This window comes from Phocoena sinus, chromosome 3 (genome assembly GCF_008692025.1).
Source record: "Phocoena sinus isolate mPhoSin1 chromosome 3, mPhoSin1.pri, whole genome shotgun sequence".
Classification (NCBI taxonomy): domain Eukaryota; kingdom Metazoa; phylum Chordata; class Mammalia; order Artiodactyla; family Phocoenidae; genus Phocoena; species Phocoena sinus.
In genome coordinates this window covers 107856451-107872858 of record NC_045765.1, presented here as the reverse complement: position 1 = coordinate 107872858, position 16408 = coordinate 107856451, and the positions used below count along the sequence as shown (strand labels likewise).

General features: G+C 41.0%; 1 protein-coding gene across 7 annotated transcripts in view; it reads left to right on the top strand.

Moving 5' to 3' along the window:
• The window catches only part of ATG10 (autophagy related 10), a 243037-nt gene extending 227050 nt beyond the window's left edge, over positions 1–15987 (top strand). For 4 of the 7 annotated variants that reach the window (XR_004349283.1, XR_004349287.1, XR_004349282.1 and 1 more), the window contains 6 exons: positions 1354–1451; positions 2133–2248; positions 2573–3528; positions 6255–6412; positions 12225–12334; positions 15512–15987. Coding sequence is in view for 1 of the 7 variants with exons in the window: in XM_032627481.1 (XP_032483372.1) it covers positions 1354–1451; positions 2133–2248; positions 2573–2610 (252 nt within the window). In the remaining 6 variants the exon portion in view is untranslated. Of the gene's footprint in view, positions 1–1353; positions 1452–2132; positions 2249–2572; positions 3822–4268; positions 5844–6254; positions 6413–12224; positions 12335–15511 lie in introns of those variants that run through there. The other 3 variants (XR_004349285.1, XR_004349284.1, XM_032627481.1) reach the window with 3 other exon arrangements.
• Positions 15988–16408: the final 421 nt, after the last annotated feature.

The following is a 16408-nucleotide window of genomic DNA, read 5'->3' as shown; positions in this document are numbered from 1 at the left end:
AGCACAACCTCGGCTGGGCTCTCCAGGTCCCCACAGTCCTTGTCACCTGCTGGTGTAGTTAATTGGCCTCACCCCTTCGGGTCACTTGCCTGGTCTTCATAGGTAGTTGTCTTGGTCTCTTTGGGCGGCTATAGCAAAATACCACAGATTGGGTAGTTGATATACAACAGAAAGTTATTTCTTACAGTTCTGGAGGCTGGAAGTCTGAGACCAGGTTTAGGTCTCCAGCCCTCTCTCGTGAGGGCCCTTTTCCAGGTTGCAGACTTCTCTGTGTGTCCTCACATGGCAGAAAGGGGCAAGCTAGCCCTCTGAAGCCTCTTTTATAAAGGCATTAATCTCATCATGAGGGCTCCACCCTCATGACCTAAGCGCTTCCCAAAGGCCCTACCTCCTAATACCATCACACTGGGCATTAGCATTTCAGTGTATGACTTTGTGGGAACACAGACATTCAGATCATAGCAGCATTTGGGTTTGCAATCTCTGGCATAATGGCTAATGCACAATGTAAGCAATTGATAAATTTATCAACAATAATTGTTTTTGCATTGGTAGAATTTATGCATAGATCACTCACTATTATAGAAACCTTCTAGGGCTCCCCAGTGCTTGCCAAATGATGTTCACATCCCTAACTTGGCAGCAGTCTGACCTGTATCTTACATCCAGTTATTCTCTCATAAAGGCAGTGGAGTTCCATCTTACGGACTTTGAACTTACGGAAACAGCCCCGTAGGCTTGGGGGAGACAGAAGGAGAGACACAGATAAACAGAGAAACTCAGGGAGAGACAGACAGACAGACAGAAGCAGTGCAATTTAAATAGTGCCAGCTGGTCCCCTCTTCCACACCACCACCTATCCCGTCTACTCACTGGACATGTGCCCACTGGCACTGGATGCAGTTATGCCTGAAACAATTAACATGTTGACAAAATTTATGTAAGAAAATATGTGAATGATTTTGGTCCCCTTACCATTGACAAAGAGATGAATGAAATGCATTGTTCAGATGGTCAGGCTCCTGGACTTCATGGATATCCTTGAGTTAAAACTGAAGAATAATTATAGGCCAAAGGAAACACTAGCTAAAGAACAGTTAGAGGGAACTGATAAATGTATCTGCAGCTTGTATTGAGTGTCTGTCCTTTATCGATAAATGGTTTCTTCTCACCAACTTTTCCTCGTGTTTGGGTTATCAATTATATTTCAAAATAGGAATCAATCTGTATCTTAATTTTATAACTTGAAATTTAAAACAAACCTTTATCTTAAAGGAGTAAACCAGATTATGGATTTTAACTTTTTCAAGGTAACTTAAGCTGGCAATCCTGGGCCAACTCTGATTCTTACAGGAGCATCCGATACTTGGACAACCCTTTTTCGTACTTCATCCCTGCAAGACTAATGAATTCATGACTCCTGTGTTAAAGAATTCTCAGAAAATCAATAGGTAAGAAACAACATCAAGCTACATTGGCTTTCACTCTTATTTTAAAAGTGTAAATCTTTTTATGTGATTCTAAAAGCTAAGCTAAAAAAGAAATATTCTTTGTAATAATAGTAATGGCTAACATTTATTGATTTTTTTTTTTTTTTTTTTTTTTTTTTTTTTTACTGTGTGCTAGGCACTGTTCTAAGTATTTTGGATATAGTAAAGCACTGGATTCCTGTAACACCCCTCCGAGCTAAGGACCATTATTTTGCCCAGTTTGCAGAGGAGGAGGCTAAAGCACAGAGGGGCTAAATGACTCCGCTAAGGTCACACGTCTAGTTAAGCGGTGGAACTGTCATTTGAACCCAGGCACTTTTGCCTCCAAGCCATGCACTTAACTGCACTCAGCTACCTTAGCTAATGTTGTCAATTGCATCAACTTGGAATCATGGAGGGAAGTCAGGAGCCCCAGTGCCTTGACCTTCCCTTCAACTGCTTTAGTGAGGGATGGATCCTCAGCCTCTTTGGCCCTCGAGTCCCTGTTAAGCAATGGGCTGGCATTTGGAAATGCTGAGATTCCAGGTGCTGAGCGCACGTCTTTGAAGAAAGCCTCGTTTCTATGATGGTTGGTAACTGATTTTCTACCACTCAAACAACTACAATGGAAACAGAGTTTTCTGTGTTTCACTTGTTTCCCAGGAATGTCAACTACATCACGTCATGGCTGAGCATGGTAGGGCCAGCTGTCGGGCTGAATCTGCCTCTGAGTTACGCCAGAGCAGCCTTTCAGGATGAAGGAAACGTCTACAGACAAGGTAAAAAGAGAAGCCTGCGCTGCATGTTTCACTGTTGCAAAGATCCTGGTGTCTCTTTTGCACTTGGATATGTCGTCCCTGCTGGCACCACCATGTATTAAGTCTGCTTTCCTCTTTAACGGACTGGGCACTGACTTGTTTGTTTAGTTTTCCAACCAATCAGCACCCACTCATTTAGGAAGCTTTTGGCTTTCCTATAATAACACTCACCCAACCACAGAGCTGAGTGGTTTTATTTTAGAATTGATATTCTTGAAACAAGTCTTCACTGCTCAGTTAACCTTCTTTTATTTTCTTGGCTTTTGTTTTGTTCTTGTTCTTCAGATTCTTCTATTGAGCCAAAGAGCTTAGAAGAACTCTGAGAGTTTACGTGGCCGGCCCTGGTTTTAATGGGACCAATATGGTGTGAGATTCAGATCACCGAGATTTTGACGTGGATTTTTTTTCCCTTAGAAGCAAATGTCTGCAGCAACTGATGTACTCTATGTTTAGAAGACACACTGCAAAGACACAAATCACTATAAATAGCAAAAAAGGAATCTAACTTGGTAATAGAAATACTGACATCATCAGGGCACTTCCAGGTCGTTCCCTCATGTCTCTGAGACTCGTTCTCTTCACCTTTAATTTGAGAATAACAAGCTACCTCACAGGGTTGCTGTGTGAAGCACATGAGAGCCTTAGTGTATGAGAAAATATGGTAAAGTATTATGCAAATATTCATTAAATGGTCACCTTTCTTATATTTGATTGTCATTCACCTAGGCTGTCAATAAGTTTAATAGTCAGTAAGATATTAAGATGAACCATAGAATTTTCGGTTTGGGGTTGCCTGTTTTGTTTTTCATTTTAACTTGCTAGGGTCTTAAACTAAGAGAAAAACGTAATTGACTCTTTAGAGCATCTAGATTAGTGTCTGTCAGTGGGGGATGCACTTTAGAGTCACTTGAGGATCTTTTACAATTACAGACGCTGGGGCCACCTGCTGGAACAGCCCCTCTGGGGTGATTCTGATGCACATGCTCCTGAAGAAGTTCTGGTCTGGATGTACCTTTCAAGTGGCATTTATTTGTGTTGCTTTGGTCTCCCAGTAGGTCTTTTCCAATTCTGTGCATAGCTCCTGCAAGATGGACTTACTTCCTAACATTGCCCGGACCTTGCCCCGAGAATCTGGATAGCAAGGAAGTCTAGGAGGCATTTGGAGAGGCGGCCTACTTTGGAGAAGCAGTTAGGATGAGGGGATTATCTGCTGGCGAATAGCAGAGGACCGTGACAGCCCTGTGAGTCTCTAGGTTAAGGGCTGTACTCTCATGAAGGGAACAGAAGTAGAGAAAGGGTTAATTCAAACTGCTGGAGAAGCTAAAAGCAAATTTTAAAACGCTGAGCTGCACATATTCTTGCTGGAATGAGAGCCTGCTTACATGCTTGTTGGGCATTTTGGTATTTACCACTTAACATCTTTTCAGCTTCTGCAAGGGATTTCCACCTCCCGCCCCCGACTCTCCCTAATGTAAACACAGATTTCTCAGCAAGTCATTTCTCAAGCCATGTCATTTCTAGGGTAAAAAAAAAATTGTAATAATGTGTCATCTGGATGATGTACTCGTCTGGAAATACTAGTTATCCTTTTTGAACAGATTCTGAGATGACAGTAGTCTGTCAGTTTGGGGGCAGTGTGTAGTTTCTTTTTTTTTTTTTTTTTAATAAATTTATTTATTTTATTTATTTATTTTTGGCTGTGTTGGGTCTTCGTTGCTGTGCGTGGACTTTCTCTAGTTGCCACAAGCGGGGGCTACTCTTCTTTGCGGTGTGCGGGCTTCTCATTGTGGTGGCTTCTCTTGTTGCGGAGCACGGGCTCTAGGCAGGTGGGCTTCAGTAGTTGCAGCACATGAGCTCAGTAGTTGTGGCTTGCAGGCTCTAGAGTGCAGGCTCAGTAGTTGTGGTGCATGGGCTTAGTTGCTCTGCGGCACGTGGGATCTTCCCAGACCAGAGCTTGAACCCATGTCCCTTGCATTGGCAGGTGGATTCTCAACAACTGCACCACCAGAGAAGCCCTAGTTTCTTTTTTTTAAGTTAATTTTTTTTTAATTCCCTGATTGATGAAGACCTAAAAACTCACCAGTGGCAGAACAAAGTTCTGAAGATCTCCTGTAGGTTGTAGAGACCACCCTCCCCAGACAGATGCTTCTCCTCAAGCAGCTCTATTTTTTTCAGAATTTTTTTCACTTAAACTTTTAATTTTTGGTTGATAAAAATTTCCATTTTTTAAGAATGCAGTTAAATAACAGACTGTTATCCCAAGTGTCATAAAATTAGAAAATATTTTGTTTTGTCAAAGTAACAGTTCTTTCTCTGCAACATGAGGGTTTTTTTTCTTCGGGGTTTCCTCTCCAGCCAATACAATGCAAAGCCCCTTCAGTGAGGAACAAGACTGGTTAAAGCTGCTACAAGTCAGTCTCCTAAACTCTACTTTTGTGTGATCTTGGAAAAACGATTTCACCTCTTTGGTCCTCAGAGTCTTCATCTGCACCATGAGGAAGCTCAGCCATGTGAATTTTGAGGCCCACCTGACTCTTGGGTCTGTGAAATTGGGAGAGGTCTAGGGAGCTGGACGGTGAGGTTGGTTTGCTACTAGCTGCGTGGCTTGAGCTAATTTTCTTAATCTCCTTTAGTCTGTTACCACTTCTGTTTTAAAAAGTCCGTTAATATCAATCCCACTCGCCTAAGAAGGGCACAGAGATCGAAATGGTGAGTGAGTCTGAATGCACTGCATAACTAACACAGTGCCGCATGGAGTCAGCGGGAGAGGGTAATCTGCCCTGCTGCCGTCGAGGCACATGCCTGCCCCTTCCCACCTCCGTTTGGGCCTGACTTCTCCCCAGGCGAATGGGCTCCTGGTCGGGCGCCTTCTCTGCCCACAGCCTGACTGTCCCTCATGCTGGTTCTCACCTGGAAGTGTTTCCCTCCCCATCTCTCTGCCCAATTCTCAACCTGCTATATGTGATCCACTCTTGACAAAGCCATCTCTGACCACCACAGCCCCCCGTGTTGGACCTCTCCCTTTGTTATCCCTGTACTTATTCATAGAAGCATTTAACTATCTCCTTTTCACTCTGATTTGATGGATAATAAGTAACTTCTTGAGCCACTTTTTTGGGTATGTTGTAAGGTGGCATTCAGGAAGGGTTGCTGTCTGCCCCTCGTAAGTGATCCAGGGAAAGCTTTCAGTCTGGGGACCCGAGTGGGTGGGCTAGTTCTTTGAGTAACCATGGAAGGGTCAGAGGGTGTGCTGATCATCAGGTACTGGCCTACAATCTGGAGGTTAAAAAAATGAAACTACCACCCCCCACCCAATATATATAAGATAAGGAGGAAAAAAAAGTCAGAAGTGGGTTTTTGCATCCATTTCTCCCAAGATAGGTATAGTTTTTCTTAATACTCTCAAGATATTAGGAAACAGAGATCTGCATTATCAAAACTAGTTCTACACATATATATGGAATCTAAAAAAAAAAAGTTCTGAAGAACCTAGGGGCAGGACAGGAATAAAGATGCAGACGTAGAGAATGGACTTGAGGACATGGGGAGGGGGAAGGGTAAGCTGGGACGAAGTGAGAGAGTGGCGTGGACATATATACACTACCAAATGTAAAATAGCTAGTGGGAAGCAGCCGCATAGCACAGGGAGATCAGCTCGGTGCTTTGTGACCACCTAGAGGGGTGGGATAGGGAGGGTGGGAGGGAGACGCAAGAGGGAGGGAGATATATGTATATGTGTAGCTGATTCACTTTGTTATAAAGCAGAAACTAACACACCATTGTAAAGCAATTATACTCCAATAAAGGTGTTAAGAAAAAAACAAAGAAAAACTAGTTCTTACATAATTCAGAGAGCTGATATTCCAGTGAGTTGGAGTTTTGGGGGGATTAAAATCTGAGAGTAAGAATATGCAAAGATTCACTTCGGCAGATACTTACTGAGTTCCTCTTGTGTGCTGAGCCCTAGGCTGGGTGGCAGGGGCAGCAGACCGAGAGCCCTGACCCGGCTCATACGAATGCCCCAGTCCAGTGGAGAAGACAGACAAGAAGAAGATTGATGGCACGACGTGTGTTGTAGCAGTGGTGTGGGAAGCAAGCACCAGGGAAGAGTCACAGAAGAGGAATGTGAGTAGAGTTGTGAAAAACTTAGGATTTAGCCAGGCCAAGAATGGAGGAAGGAAAGACCTTGAAGTTACATGTGGGGAAGTGGTAAAGAGTGAGGCTGGCTAGCAGGACTGGGGCCAGGTCTGGAGGAGCCTTTATTGCCACACTGATGATTTGTATTTGGCCTGAAAACCACAAAGAGGTGCTGAGGGAATTCAAGTAGAACAGTTAAAGTGATCATATTTGTATTTCAGAAAGAACTCGTATTTTTAAAAGGACTAATCACACATACACTTTGTTGGTTTTTTCACCAGCAGGCACTGGCCCACAAACTTTAGAAGAAACAGGAGTGCAGAAAGGGCTGGGAGTATGTCAAGGACAGTTTTTGAATTTTGCCTAGCACCTTTCAAAGCAAAACCTGCCAGTGTCCTGAAAAGTCTGAGTCCTGGTTTACTGTGTTATTTGGGGCAAGTCACTGCACCTCTCTGAATCTCTGTTTCCTAACGTATTAAATGGAAGGAAGGGTATTAGTTCAAGTAAAATCAATTTATTGTATGACCAGTATTTTTTTATGAAATAGAATATGTCTAGGAAAAGCATTCCCTGGGTTTCCTTTACTGTCACAATACTATCATACAGCACATCTGACGCTAGATGTTATGCGTTTTCCACACATCAGACAAGTCTGCAACACCAGCTAAGTGTTCTACAATTTAGTTCAGTTCTCATATCATCTACCTGAAGTTAGTATCAGATCCTCCAGGTTAAGTGTTCAGTCCCATAAGACTGCCCCACTTAAGATACCAGTTGCAAGTCCCAGATTGTCACCTGTATTTCTAACTGACCAGCTATAAATCTGGGTTCCAATGACCCCCCTCCTTGTGTCCAGTAATTTGCTAGAATGACTCACAGTACTCAGGGAAACACTTACTTATGCTTATCAGTTTGTTATATAACAAAGGATATGATAAAGGATACAGAGGAGGAGCTGCACAGGTGAGGTCCAGAAGGGTCACAAGTGCAGGAACTTCTGTCCCCCTGTGGTTGGGGAGCACCACCCTCTTGGCATGTAGACGAGTTCACCACCCTGGAGCCTCTCTGAACCACGTACTTTTGGAATTTTTATGGAGGCTGCATCACATAGGCATGATCAATCATTAACTCCACTGCTAACCCTTCTCCCCTTCCCGGATGACGGGGGATGGGGCTGAAAGTTCCAAGCTTTTAATCAGGGCTTGGTCTTCCTGGCGACCAGCTCCCATCCTGAAGCTATTCAGGAGCCCACCAAGAGTCAACCCATTAGAACAAAAGCCACTCCTATCACCCGGGAAATTCCAAGGCATTTAGGAGCTCTGCGCCAGGAACTGGGGCAAAGACCAATATATGTTTTCTATTAGTTCACAAGTACATAGAAAAAAGTGCATTGCACATAGTGAGGTTATCATTGTTTTGTGAAACTTTGATTTCAACTAGAAGTAGAAACACAGACATAGAAAATCTGTGTCTATGGTGTGTGTGTGTGTGTGTGTGTGTGTGTGTGTGTGTGCACTAGGTTGTGATGTAAACGTATCTCTAACTCCAGGGAGCAGAGATTTGAAAACTAATAGGCAAATAAACTCCCTTCCAATTCTAAGACCTTTGATTCCCTTCTTAAGCTGCTGACCGGTAAGTTGCTAAACGTTGTTCTGGAAGGTATAGGGAGTACTTAACTATCAGCATGCCCATGGAACTGATATGCACATAGGTTCTGGAAGCGCCCCTTCTGGGTTTTTACAGGGCTTGTCTGTAAAAGTGCTTTCACATTTTTATTCTTAAATTTCTTAGTGTTCTTTATAGCAGTTCTGTAATGTAAACCCCTTGCTTTTGTCTAACTTTTGTGTTGTCAATAGCGACACCTAGTGGTCAAAGAGTCCTATTGCAAATATCTTGTACAGACTTAGAGCTGAAAAGTGATTTTAGAGATCACCAAGTCCCATTTTGTAAATTATTAAAAACAAACTGGAATCTCACATGTATTCCTACATTCATATAAACTTTACATGAGAATAAATAAAACCTATGGCTAGGTGGTGATTTCTTGGGTTACTTTAAAGCTTTTCAAATACCCAGAGATCACTGTTAGTAATAACAGTGAAGCAGAAATTTAACAAAGCATGCCCTGATAGGCTAACAGGAAGTCATAGTTCAGTATATCTGCAGCCGTTGGTGCATTGGTATTTACACGTGCATGCCAGATCTTCAGGGTTTAGTATGGTGCCTGGCACTTGGTAGTACTCAATAGATCTCTGTGGAATGTTTGTGTATGTGGGTGATCACTGAGCCCAGGGGAAGCCTCCCATGGTTTCCTTTCTGCAGACGCTAAGGACTGGACCTGTTTTGCTCCTGGGAACTGACACCCACTCCTCTATCCTTTGAGAAGATTCATTTCCCCTGCCACCAGCAGCAGAGTGGGAGGAGGTTTCCATAGCCCCCTCCTTCAGTAGGTTCAGAGAGAGAATACCCAAGCCCTTTCCTGCGTAGTGAGAGGAGATGGTTAAATATAGTAGCATATAGTAGTTAAGGGGAGTGAATTCATTTCCATGTATCAAAACAGGCAATTCTCGGGGCCTCCCTGGTGGTGCAGTGATTAAGAATCCACCTGCCAATGCAGGGGACACAGGTTCGAGCCCTGGTCTGGGAGGATCCCACATGCCGCGGAGCAGCTAAGCCCGTGCGTGTGCCACAACTACTGAGCCTGTGCTCTAGGGCCCGCAAGCCACACCTACTGAACCCACACACCTAGAGCCCATGCTCCTCAACAAGAGAAGCCACCGCAATGAGAGGTCCGCGCACTGCAACGAAGAGTAGCCCCCCCGCTCACCACAACAGCAACAAAGTGTGCGTGTGTGGCGCGCACAGCAGCAAAGACCCAACGCAGCCAAAAATAAATAAAATGAAATAAATAAATTAAAAGAAAAAAAACAGGCAATTCTCGTAGAATGTTGAGTTAAAACAGAAAAAAAAGCTAGATGCTAACTATGCATGCCACTTAACACTATATAAAAAATACACTAATACCACACATTTTCTGTAGTACATATACAGTATATGTATCTAAAAACATTAAAGTGGTCAGAAGGACACACAAAACTTGTAAGAGAGGTTACCTCAGAGGTGGAGAGTGGGAACTTGGACTGGAAGTGATCAAAGAAGACTTGGGCTCTTTTTTAATGCAGTATACACATGTATCCAGAGACTGCAACACTAAAAATTCACTAAAAAAAAAGATTTTCGTCCTTATAATTTGGAAGTCGCAGAAAAATTTGAAGGAGAAAATTTAAAACTTACTTGTGTTTATAACCCAGGGATACTACAGTTAAAATTTTGATATATTTTCTTGTTGTGGTTAAACATATTTAATTAGGATCATTCTGTATATGGTTTTACACCCTGATTTTTCCCACTTAACATTTTATGTGCAGCATTTTCCTATGTCATTTAACATTCTTTGAAGAAAAACAACTTAAAATGACTAGTATTTCTTTTAAATCAAAATGTACCAAATAGTTTTAGGGCTTTGGGGGTTGTTTCTAATTCTTCACTGTTTATTTAACATGCATTCAACTAGCACTTATTTCCTGCATGGTTAGGAGGACCTGTGCTAGGGATATAGTGTTCAGTAGGGTTCCCCCTCCCCCCAGAGCTTTCAAATGTAAGATATGTGTGCAGAAATAGTTGCTCACATTATGTTTCTCTGGGTTACACTGTTACTAAGGGAATGAAGGGATCAAAGGATATGGAATGTTTTAAGATTTTTGATTCATGTCGCTAAACTGTTCTACCAGTAAGGCTATACCAATTTACATTCCCCAAAGCAGTCTGTGTTTTACCATTTCCTAAAATCAATGAAAATGATTTCAGTTTATTGTGCTTTTATTATTGAACTGATCATTTTTCTCATCTAGTCTTGCTAAAATTTGCATGGATTCTCAGCTTTGTTTCTTCCTGATGTGTTACATGTGTCTCAGTGCTCCTAGGGTTAGTTTCCAGCTTCTTTATTGTCCACTTGATTGTTCCATATCTTCATTTTGCCCCTATCAGAGCTGACTGTACTGGTTCTGGTAGGAACAGAGAGAGTATGGCAGTTAAGCAATTAGGACATGTATGTAATTTTAAAAAATTATTATGGGAAATTTCATACATACCGAAAAGTAAATAGTACAATGAACTTTAACATACCTATAAATCAGAATCAGCAGTTACCAAGATTTTTGCCGTATTTGCTTCATTTAACCCTTTTTTAAAACTTTATAGTTGCTTAAATATTTTAAAGCAAACACAAACGTTGTGTCGTTTGTTTTTACAGGCACACACTGCACATTTTTTATTTGATCTATTCTGTCAAGTTTTACTTCAGTCTTAGGTGTTAAAACATCTTTGGGTTTTTGCCCTCTGCATTTATTCCTGAGGTTGGGGCTTTATACACCCTCTTTCTGATTCTGTATTTACCAGTGACATTGTGGAACTTTTCTCTAAAATGGCCCACTGCTCCATAAGTAGGTTAGCTGGTGCCGTCAAAGCAGTATGTGAAATGTATAGGTTGCAGGTTCTGCAGCCTGGATCATGCATCCACAGATCCTTACCACTCTGGGGACATTTCATAAATGATGTCAAATCACAGGCAACTTCTCACGACTGTTCTCAGCTGTGATTAAATTGGAAAATTATGTAATAATCCGCTCACTGATGTACAAATTTAAACACTAGCTGGTTTCTTGGGAAGAAACCATTCAAAAATCTGAAAAATATATAGATCCCTTTTCCAGAAAAATGTATGTGTTGGGTATGTGTGTGTGTGTGTGTGTGTGTATGCATACACGCACAGGTACATATTTATATCAGAAAATTCTACATACAGTTTCAGGAGATTCCTAGACCCTCTAAAATATAATCCTAGATCAAGACTCTTAGTCAATAAATCGTTCAAAATGGCTTTCTTCTATCTCACACACACACACACCCATACATACACACACACATCTATGTTATGTCATGGGCAGGAGGAAAAGGGGTATGGTGACGGGGGAAAAAACCTACCTAATTATAAACATAAGAAAATGTGTAAAATATAGAATAAACAAAGTCAACTATTGTATATACTGGAATTAAAATTCTAAGGAAATACCTGGAATCTATCAGGAACCTAAGGGGGGGGCAGTGTGGTCCAACTTACCTGCAAACACACACAAAAACAGAATCCCTGAAGCTGTCAAGCTATATAGAGAAAACATATCTTCTTATAAACTGGATAAACAAATTCACCAAGCTATTGGGGGAGAAAGATATGACAAGACAATCTATTTCATGTCATTGTTTCCAAAGCAGGTGTTAATGTCCAAAATGTGTTTCAACAAGTAACATTTCCCTCAACTGTTCTCAGCTGTGATTGACATAAAAAAAGAATTATTTAAAATGTGGCTCACTCTGCCCCCTATTGTACAGGTTTAAACATTCACTGGTTGTTAAAGAGGTAAGAAAGCATTATAATATATCAGCATCTAACCTCATCTTATTTGAAAATTTGGGTATGCTCAGCATGTCCTACACTTGTAACCCAGCCAAGTAACATGACCCATTGTTCAACTTCTAATTAACTACAAAGAGGTTTAGAAAGCTAGACTTAAACAAAAACTCCTACCTACACTATGAGTAGATTAGACAATTCATGTCAATAATCTATTACCACAAATAAGCAGATCACTGGTAAGGACCTGCAGAGGAAGCTGACACTTCTCAGACTGCAAGGTCTGAAGGGGTGATCGGAGGCCACAATTTCCTCCTCTCCCTCCTACAGGAAAAGCTCTCCTTATCATCAGAATTGCTGTTTGAAAGCTTCAGATCCTCTGGGAAGCAAGGGAGGTCAATGATGTTCATCAAGCCTGGCTCAAGTTCTAAGGGCTGTATGTGAGTGGCTCCCTCATTTTGAAGATAGATACCACATATTGAAGGCTTAAGTGACAGTCTGAATGAGGTGGCAACTGTTTGTGTGCATATTTGGAAATGTTGGTTATCTGTCACTCCTGGGTCCCCTCAAATGATCACTCTAAAATATTCAGTTGTTAAATGTTCTAATACTTTGCTCTAAAACTCCTGTGGTGACAATACCATGACAATAAGCTTTAAAAAGTCCACTTGTTTTCCTCACATACTAGTAAATATAACATCATTTTACCAAATAATACGGATAGAAATTGTGCTAGAAACGAAGAATGCTTAGTACATCCTGCCAAGGCAGTCCCTCAAGTACAATATCATAAGAAATGTGAGTTAATACTTGGATGATCCATTTTATTTTAGACTTTATAGGTCAGAATAAAGATTATACAAGCAGCTGTTAGTGAAAATTTTATTGTAATATGGTAATTTATGACCTTAGTCTCTTTTCTCAACTTTGTATAAAATCAATAAAGACACGTTAGCTACTTTGACAAACGTGAAACAGGCTCCAGGAATGTTACCCACAGATGACTATTATAACAAAATCCAGGCATTTACCTGGAATGAATTCATCTATACAAAGATATACATTCAAATTTGCATAGCTGTCAAATTAGAACTGTCTCTCAGCTCTATCAAAAAAGGAAAAAAACCCCATATAGTTGAGGTATTGTGTATTTCCATAATACAGTTTACAACAAAAACTCTTATTAAATACCCAGCATTATGTATGCCATAATTCACGAAGGAGCCACCTGTAAGGTAGTGTTTATTATTTTGCTATGAGGTGCATCTCCTACAGGAACAGTTTAGAGGACAGATTATTTTTCTAGTTTCAGCTATGCCAATTACTTCGGCAAATTATTTCAAAAATACTTGAGCTATTTTTGGCTTCTGACTTATAAAATGAGGTGGCTGGAATAGAGCAGTAGTATCCCCATAAGTGTGGAAAGCAAGGGGATAGCTTCATAAAGACTGCCTGATAGCTTGTCGATAAGACAGATTTTTTCCAGAAATACTGTAAAGATTGTTTTCCAGAAGATCCGGAGTATTTGTATAATCTAACAAATACCTTAGGGACTCTGACGTTCTGGATTTGGGAGCCACAGGACTAAGTGATCTCCAGATTCTTTCTGCACTAACAACTTCTGATATGTTTGGGGTTTGCTAGGCAAATGTAAGAGGTCATAGAATTTAAATATTTACTCATCCACAATTTTTAAACCTTTTAATTTGTAACTAAGACTCACAAGAAGTTGCAAAAACAGTATAGTTTGTATACTTCACCCAACTTCCCCTTAATAACATACTTGATAACCAGAGTATATTTTCAAAACCAGTAAATTGACAACAGTATTAACTAAACTACAGAACTTGCTTTATTTCATCAATTTTTATATGCACTTTCTGGGCACTATGAAATTCCATCACAAGTATTGATTTGTGTAAATACCACCACAATCAGGACACAGGACTGTTCCATCACCACAAAGACACTCCCTCCTGCCACTCTTTTATTGTTTGTCTCTATCCCTATCATTCATCCTTGGCAGCTACCCATCTCTTCTCCATTGCTATAATTTGTCATTTCAAGAAGTTCATATACATGAAATGATACAAGACATATGTAACCTTTTGAGATTGGCTTTTTGTACTTGGCATACCACTAAGATCCATAGAAATTGTTGCACGCAACAAGTGTCTTTTACGACTGAGTAGCATTTCATTTATGGATGCAACCAGTTTATTTGCCCACTGAAGGACATTTAGGTTGCTTCTAGTTCTTGACTATCACAAATACAGTTGCCATGAACATTTGTGTACAGGATTTTGTGTGGGCAGACATTTCATTTCTGTGTGATAACTACCCAGGAGTGCAATTGCTGGATCCTAAGCATATGTTAACTTTATAAGAAACTGCCAAACTTTTCTAGAGTGACTACCATTTCAGAGTCCCACCAACAATCCAGTTGCTCCAGTCTTTCCAGTGCTTGGTATTGTCAGTATTTTTAATTTTAGTCATTTGCTAGGTGTATAGTGATATCTCCTTATGATTTTAATTTGCATTTTCCTAACGGCTGATGTTAATCATCTTTTCATGTGCTTGTCATCTCTTCAGTGAAATGTTTGTTCATTCATCCATTTTGTAATAGGATCGTTTTCTTACTTTTGAGATTAGGGAGTTCTTCGTGTATTTTGGCTACAAGTCTTTTATTGGATATGTGACTTGCAAATATTTTCTCCCAGTCTGTAGTTTCTTTTTTTTTTTTTTTTCTGTAGTTTCTTTTCATCCTCTTGACAAGATATTTCACAGAACAAAAGATTTTCATTTTGATGAAGACCACTTTATCCCTTTTTTCTTTTTGTGGAACGTGCTTTTGGTGTAATCTCTTAGAACTCTTCACCTAACCCTAAGTCATGAAGATGTTTTTGTCTATAATTTTTACAGCTTTACTTTTTATATTGATATATGATCCATTTTGAGTTAATTTTTGTAAAAGGTGTGAAGTTGAGGTTGAAGTCCATTTTTCTGCTAATCGAAGTCCCCACTATCTATTGAAAAAAGTATCTGTCCGCCCCTCAATAACTTTTGTATCTGTCACATAGCTGTTGGTCATACCTGTGTAAGTCTATTTCCAGTCTCCTAGTTTATTGATGTGTGTCTGTCCCTCCTCCGACACCACACCCTCTTGATTACTATAGCTACAAATTGTCTTAAAACCAGTTTGTGATTCCTCCACCTTTATTCTTCGTTTTCGATATTGTTTTAGCTATTCCAGTTCTTTTGCCTTTCCATACAAATTTTAGAATTAGCTTTTCTATTTCTACCAAAAAGAGCTGCTGGGATTTTGCTTAAATTTTGCTCCCAAGGTTACTGCCTCATTTCCCTCCCTAGAACTTCGAGAAGGATCCAAGAATGAAGGGGCTTTATTCACAGGTGGTGGGGAAGTAGGGGGTGGGATGGAGGGAATACACAGGAGGCAGAGGCAACTCACATCAGGGTCAAACATTTGGGTCTGAGGCACCTGTGGTGGATTTATGGGTCAGTTGTCACAGGACAGAGGCGTCCTGGGTGTACCCAGGAGACAAGTGCGAACCATTGTAGCAGGGTGTTTTAACTCCCAGGCTTGTTCATCTTTATAGGTTTGGCTGAGGTCTCAGCACTGCAGGAGCGAGACGCGGGAGTAGGTGGCTGTCTGTTCCACCCGGCCTTATCGTCCGACCCCTCCTCCCTTCTGCGCGCCCGCCCCTGAGCAGAGCTTCCTACTGCCAGGGCCCCACCCTCCCAGCACCTGAGCCCGGCAGTTAAACTGTGACCCTCAGCAGCCTCTTCTGTTACAGGCAGGCGAGGCCCAGGGGCTCCCCATTTGGCTCAATTACACCCATCTGGAAGCATCTGGTCAGCATTTGGGAATGGCTTAACCAGTAACTGTGCAATTAGAGGCACTAGGAAACATTGGGATGGAAACCAAGAACTGCCAGTCCAGTTACCACATACAAATGTACCAAATTACTGACACTGCAGAAATACAAAGGATCACGAGTTAATACTACAAGCAACTCTATGCCAATAAAATGGACAACCTGGAAAAAATGGACAAATTCTTAGAAAACCACAACCTTCCGACACTGAACCAGGAAAAAATGGAAAATATAAACAGACCAATCACAAGCACTGAAATTGAGACTGTGATTAAAAATCTTCCAACAAACAAAAGCCCAGGACCAGATGGCTTCACAGGCAAATTCTATCAAACATTTGGAGAAGAGCTAACACCTATCCTTCTCACACTCTTCCAAAATATACCAGAGGGAGGAACACTACCCAACTCATTCTATGAGGCCACCATCACCCTGATACCAAAACCAGACAAAGATGTCACAAAGAAAACTATAGGCCAATATCACTGATGAACATAGATGCAAAAATCCTCAACAAAATAGAAGGAAACAGAATCCAACAGCACATTAAAAGGATCATACACCATGATCAAGTGGTTTATCCCAGGAATGCAAGATTCTTCAATATACGCGAATCAA